Source organism: Entelurus aequoreus, linkage group LG22 (assembly GCF_033978785.1).
Source record: "Entelurus aequoreus isolate RoL-2023_Sb linkage group LG22, RoL_Eaeq_v1.1, whole genome shotgun sequence".
Taxonomy (NCBI): Eukaryota; Metazoa; Chordata; class Actinopteri; order Syngnathiformes; family Syngnathidae; genus Entelurus; species Entelurus aequoreus.
In genome coordinates this window covers 36496971-36504348 of record NC_084752.1, presented here as the reverse complement: position 1 = coordinate 36504348, position 7378 = coordinate 36496971, and the positions used below count along the sequence as shown (strand labels likewise).

The 7378-nt window shown below is 43.6% G+C and overlaps 1 protein-coding gene across 1 annotated transcript; it reads right to left on the bottom strand.

Annotated features, from left to right (window-relative positions):
- Positions 1 to 2129: 2129 nt before the first annotated feature.
- LOC133639399 (interferon regulatory factor 2-binding protein 2-B-like) lies at positions 2130 to 3760 on the bottom strand. Its single transcript, XM_062032684.1, has 2 exons — positions 3012 to 3760; positions 2130 to 2955 (listed from the first exon to the last, which is right to left on the bottom strand). The coding sequence occupies exons 1-2, from the start codon at positions 3574 to 3576 to the stop codon at positions 2279 to 2281; spliced, it is 1242 nt and encodes a 413-aa protein (XP_061888668.1). The 5' UTR covers positions 3577 to 3760; the 3' UTR covers positions 2130 to 2278.
- Between the last annotated feature and the right edge of the window lie 3618 nt (positions 3761 to 7378).

Here is a 7378-nt window from a genome sequence, read left to right as displayed (position 1 = left end):
GTGAGAGTGTACGTGTGTGTGTGAGAGTGTACATGTGTGTGTGAGAGTGTACGTGTGTGTGTGAGAGTGTACATGTGTGTGTGTGTGAGAGTGTACGTGTGTGTGTGAGAGTGTACATGTGTGTGTGAGAGTGTACACGTGTGTGTGAGAATGTACATGTGTGTGTGTGAGAGTGTACTGAAAGTAAAAGCTACATTTCCCTATTGGCTTAATGCTTTCAAATTAACAATAAAATCTTGGAGAATGATTAAAAGTACAAAAGCCCTTCAATTGATATACTTGTTGAAAACATTTAAAATGATTTTTTTTCTGTCTTTTTTTTTTTATATTAATTTTTTTAGTATTATTACTCTATCTGTATTTGCTTTTGTTTTATTTTCTTGATGTTGAAAATGCCTTGACTTTTGTGTGAATTTCAAATGTATGTTTGTGGGTCAATAAAAAGAAAAAAAAAAAAAGGTACCCTTGACCTGTCAATCAAATCCAGTCCTCATTGTGGAGGAGACACCTTCACTCAGAGCAAGCATGACCTATGACCTTACTCCAAAGTCTGTGATATGACAATGTTAGCCACCTCAACATGCCAATTTAACGCCACTTCTATGCCCCGCCCCCAATGTGATGAGCTTCTTTGTAAGTGACTTCATGATAAACGTGGCTACTGGCGTTTGGTCGCAGTCATACACAAACAACATGGATATGAATAATAAATGTGGCGGCCATCTTTTCCATTCGATGCAACATAACACAATGTGTTGTGTATTGAAAATGAATGAACACTTGCCTATTTTTCTCATTTGGTTGTTGTGCAGTTTACTTTAGCGACAATGTGCTATTATTACACATTTTTTTATTTTTTTTGTCAAACAAAATGTTACCTATGCAAGTTTATTGCCAGTGTCCTTGTTTCAACAGTATATACATACATATACAGTATATACAGCATACAGTATACAGTATATACATACACATTCAGTATATACAGTATATATGCATACACATACAGTATATACAGTATACAGTATATACATACAGTATATACAGTATACAGTATATACATACATATACAGTATATAGTGTATATGCAAAGTCATATTTTAGTACTGAGACAGACACGGACACGTGGCTCCCATCAGCCAATCATCGTGCAGCAGCGCACCAGGCATCCTCCATGTTTGTGCCAAGACGAGTATTTATGTGGGCGGAGCTTAGTCCTCAACGTTATGTGGGCGGAGCTTAGTCCTCATCCGTCTGATTGGCTTAAAGACCCACATGACTCATTGTGAACACGTGATATGGTGCGTGTAGCCCATTTTTATACGTGCGCATCTTTTTAATTATTTATTTAATTATAATTGTTTTATCCTATTATATTGTCTCTTACTCTTATTTAATATTATTTTATCCTATTGTATCTTCTTTTTTATTTTAATTTCATTTATTTAGTGATATGTTTTATCCTATTGTATTGTCTCCTATGTTATATTTTATTAACACTTTTTGTTTATACAGATGTTGATTGCGCAACCTTTTTGTCTAAAATATATTGAATTGCCTTATAGCGTGTGTGTGTTGCATTGTGGGTAGTTGAAGGCTGACTGACTTCAGATCAGTCTCATGTGGCAGGAAGGGGTTAACTTGTCACCATGTGACCCCCTAAGAGGAGGCGTGTCCTGGCGGGCAGCGAGGAGGGGGAGGGGGGGACGGTGACTCAGGGATTCCACGGTGGAGCACATGGCCCCCCTCCCCCTCCGTGTGGCCCCGTGGTGGTATTACCCATGAGGCCGAGCGTCTTGTTTTGGTTGGTAGCCATTTTGTCTGGTGCACTTGCAAAAAGACCCCCTTTACAAGAACCCTAAAGGACCGCCCACCAGCGGCTGTTGCCACGACGACCACAAACAGGAAGAGAGTGGTAACTGCTAGTGTTTACTAACAAACACACACACACACACACACACACACACACACACACACACACACACACACACACACACACACACACACACACACACACACACACACACACACACACACACACACACACACACACACACACACACACACACACACACACACACACACACACACACACACACACACACACACACACACACACACACACACGTGTGTATGGAGTAGTTTGCTTTTATTGGCCAAGTGCTCGCTCACATTCTTCAAAAAAAAAAAAAATACAAACACAAAAGTGGTGAAAAACAAAAAACACCGTCGTCATGGTTACAAGTCCCTATGCACGCGTCACGGTCGCCACAGGAACCTTTCAGGGGTCCCGCTCCTTTTTGACCTTGATGTCGCCGGCCAAGATGGTGGCGATCTCGCCCTGCATGAAGGCCCAGGGCACGTTGGAGCCCACCAGGGGGCAGCGCTCGCCGCTGGGACAGTACACCTCGCCGCTGGCGCCCTGCTGCTTGATGCTCTCCCGCGAGCACGGGAAGCAGAACTTGTGCGACGCCACTGACGGGCACTGCACAAAGTGCGTGTCCTCCAGACGCTCTTGACACAGCGTGCAGCACAGCGGCACGCCACCCGCCGCCACCGACGAGTCGGGGGCGCCGTGAGGCGGGGGGTCCGCCGAGTCGGCGCCGCCGGGCCCCTCCCTCTGGGCCGGCCTGTGGTGGGACGTGGAGGACGGCGACGGGGGGCTGCCGCTGTTACTCCGTGCGCCCGCCGTCGTGGAATGAACCTGAGCGCCGTCCCTGGGCGAGCCCACGGCGCCAGCGTGGTCGGCGGCGAGGATGAGCGCGGCCATCGGGGACGGAGAGTTCTGCGCCGCGGCGGCCTCTGGGGGTGCCGTGGGCGCGTCCGGGAAGCCGGGCATCTTGGCGACCTCCGGCAGCCACGACTGACCCTCGGCGCCGTTCAGCTTGGGGGCGCAGCCTTCGCCGTCCGGCTCGGGCGAGGCCTTCCTCTTCACACTGCGCAGGTGCTTCCCCCTGTCTGAGGCAGAAAGTAGGTCAAACAGGGCACTTCCTGTTGTCGTGACGTCATCCTACCTGTCTTGGACGAGGAGGCGGGGCCGTCACACGCCATCGTCCGCTGCATGGTCACGTGCTCCTTCTTCAGCCTGCTGTCCAGCGCGTGCAGGGCCATGAGCTCGCGCACGCTCTTGCCCGCCATGTTTTTCTCCACGGCCGCAGCTTGGCCGCCGTTGACCAGCTGCACCAGGCTCGGCAGCCGTCGCGGGTTGGGGCTCTGGCGGTTCGGCTCGGGCGTCTCGTCGCCTTTGGGGAAGCCGTTGGTCAGCCGCACCGCCTGGTAGTCCGGGCCCGGGCGCGGCGGGTAGCGGTCCGGGCGCGAAGCAGGCTCCCCGGCCGAATGGTGGAGCTCCTTCCCGGGGAGAGGCGCCTTCCCCGGCTGCGAGGCTCGGCCCTCCCGGAGGCCGTGGGCCCGCTTGAGCTGGCGGGCGGCTTCGATAACGAACTCGACCCTGTCGGCCCCCTCGTAGTTGACACAGCCGCGGCACACCGCCTCGCTGAAGTCCCAGATGACGGCCCACGGCATGCGGGGCAGGTCGCACAGGTAGCACGACTGGCGCCGGGACGCGGCCCCGGCCGACATGTTGTTGCCGCGGGGACTGGGAACAAAGAGGACTTTAGTGTGGCGAGGGAACGCAGCCTCCGCGGCGGGACGCCATCCTGTTGCTGTCGTGGACGCGCGCACGACTCCTCGCTCGTGGCAATAAAGCCCGCTGACGTCACGGCGCGCACGGCTCGTGCGCGGTGCCTGTGTTTACTGGAGTGCCGCGCATGCGCACGAGGGGAGCTGACGCCAAAGATTGTTGTTTAGTAAAATGGCTCACTACTTTTCTTTTGTCGCCCTCTGGTGAAACAAAATGGAGTGGCGAGGGCGAGGTAAGGTTTAGAAGTAGGTTTGTGAGGGCTAAACAATACATCTTTACAGGGATGACTTTTATTCGACGTGAGTCATGTGACTTGTACACGGCAAGAGTGCTCATAACGTCACAGTCAGCTTCCTGTTTTTACAGCAGTCTTCATGTTGACCTCTGATGAAAAGGAGGCGAGGAAAGGGTCAAGTGGACAAAAAATGTTCCCACGCTCCCATTGGCTGACTCTTATTGCTGGTCTGTGACCTATAATGACCTACATATGTGACCTATAGTGACCTATTCATTTGATCTATAGTGACCTATAGTTGTGACCTATAGTAACCTATAGTTGTGACCTATAGTGACCTACACATTTGACCTATAGTGACCTACATATTTGACCTATAGTGACCTATAGTGACCTACACATTTGACCTATAGTGACCTACATATGTGACCTATAGTGACCTACACATTTGACCTATAGTGACCTACATATGTGACCTATACATTTGACCAATAGTCACCTACATAAGTGACCTACACATTTGACCTATAGTGACCTACATATGTGACCTATACATATGACCTATAGTGATCTACATACTGTATGTGACCTATACATTTGACCTATAGTGACCTACATATGTGACCTATACATATGACCTATAGTGACCTACATATGTGACCTATACATTTGACCTATAGTGACCTATAGATGTGACCTACACATGTGATCTATAGTGACCTACATATGTGACCTATACATTTGACCTATAGTGACCTATAGATGTGACCTACACATGTGATCTATAGTGACCTACATATGTGACCTATAGTGACCTACATATGTGACCTACATATGTGACCTATACATTTGACCAATTGTGACCTACATATGTGACCTATACATTTGACCAATTTTGACCTACATATGTGACCTATACATTTAACCTATAGTAACCTAATGTGACCTATACATTTGACCTATAGTGACCTACTAATGTGACCTATACATTTGACCTATAATGACCTGTAGTGACCTACATATGTGACATATAGTGACCTACATATGTGACCTATACATTTGACCTATAGTGAATTACATATGTGACCTATAGTGACCTACATATGTGACCTACATATGTGACCTATAGTCACCTACATATGTGACCTATAGTGACCTACATATGTGACCTATACATCTGACCAATAGTCACCTACATATGTGACCTATAGTGACCTACATATGTGACCTATACATTTGACCTATAGTGACCTACATATGTGACCTATACATTTGACCTATAGTGACCTACATATGTGACCTATACATTAGACCTATTGTGACCTATAAATGTGACCTACATATGTGACCTATAGTGACCTACGTATGTGACCTATACATTTGACCTATTGTGACCTATAAATGTAACCTACATATGTGACCTACATATGTGACCTATACATTTGACCTATAGTGACCTACATATGTGACCTATACATTTGACCTATTGTGACCTATAAATGTGACCTACATATGTGACCTATAGTGACCTACATATGTGACCTATACATTTGACATATAGTGACCTACATATGTGACATATAGTGACCTACATATGTGACCTATACATTTGACCTATAGTGAATTACATATGTGACCTATAGTGACCTACATATGTGACCTACATATGTGACCTATAGTCACCTACATATGTGACCTATAGTGACCTACATATGTGACCTATACATCTGACCAATAGTCACCTACATATGTGACCTATAGTGACCTACATATGTGACCTATACATTTGACCTATAGTGACCTACATATGTGACCTATACATTTGACCTATAGTGACCTACATATGTGACCTATACATTAGACCTATTGTGACCTATAAATGTGACCTACATATGTGACCTATAGTGACCTACATATGTGACCTATACATTTGACCTATTGTGACCTATAAATGTAACCTACATATGTGACCTATAGTGACCTACATATGTGACCTATACATTTGACCTATAGTGACCTACATATGTGACCTATACATTTGACCTATTGTGACCTATAAATGTGACCTACATATGTGACCTATAGTGACCTACATATGTGACCTATACATTTGACATATAGTGACCTATAGATGTGACCTACATATGTGACCTATAGTGACCTACATACACTAGCGTTCAAAAGTTTGGGGTCACATTGAAATGTCCTTATTTTTGAAGGAAAAGCACTGTACTTTTCAATGAAGATAACTTTAAACTAGTCTTAACTTTAAAGAAATACACTCTATACATTGCTAATGTGGTAAATGACTATTCTAGCTGCAAATGTCTGATTTTTGGTGCAATATCTACATAGGTGTATAGAGGCCCATTTCCAGCAACTATCACTCCAGTGTTCTAATGGTACAATGTGTTTGCTCATTGGCTCAGAAGGCTAATTGATGATTAGAAAACCCTTTTTCAATCATGTTCACACATCTGAAAACAGTTTAGCTCGTTACAGAAGCTACAAAACTGACCTTCCTTTGAGCAGATTGAGTTTCTGGAGCATCACATTTGTGGGGTCAATTAAACGCTCAAAATGGCCAGAAAAAGAAAACTTTCATCTGAAACTCGACAGTCTATTCTTGTTCTTAGAAATGAAGGATATTCCACAAAATTGTTTGGGTGACCCCAAACTTATGAACGGTAGTGTATGTGACCTATACATTTGACCTATAGTGACCTACATATGTGACCTATACATTTGACCTATAGTGACCTACATATGTGACCTATACATTTGACCTATTGTGACCTACATATGTGACCTACATATGTGACCTATACATTTGACCTATAGTGACCTTTATGAAGTGATTATAGTTGTATATAGAATAGAATAGAAAGTACTTTATTGATCCCTGGGGGAAATTCAGCACCACAGTTTGCTCACAATAGACAATAATAACAATAAATAATATGATATATTATATATAATATATGAATAATATAAATATATTCTACATATATTCTACATTTAAGTGCAGTCAAGGAACATGTTTATTATAGTATATAATTATTGATGTAACTTTATGTAGTGATTGTAGTTATATATAATTATTGATGTAACTTTATGAAGTGATTGTAGTAATATATAATTATTGATGTAACTTTATGAAGTGATTGTAGTAATATATAATTATTGATGTAACTTTATGTAGTGATTATAATTATATATAATTATTGATGTAACTATGATGTGATTATAGTTATATATAATTATTGATGTAACTTTATGTAGTGATTGTAGTTATATATAATTGTTGTAACTTTATGAGGTGATTGTAGTAATATACAATTATTGATGTAACTTTATGAAGTGATTGTAGTTATATATAATTTATGTACAAACCCCGTTTCCATATGAGTTGGGAAATTGTGTTAGATGTAAATATAAACGGAATACAATGATTTGCAAATCCTTTTCAAGCCATATTCAATTGAATGCACTACAAAGACAAGATA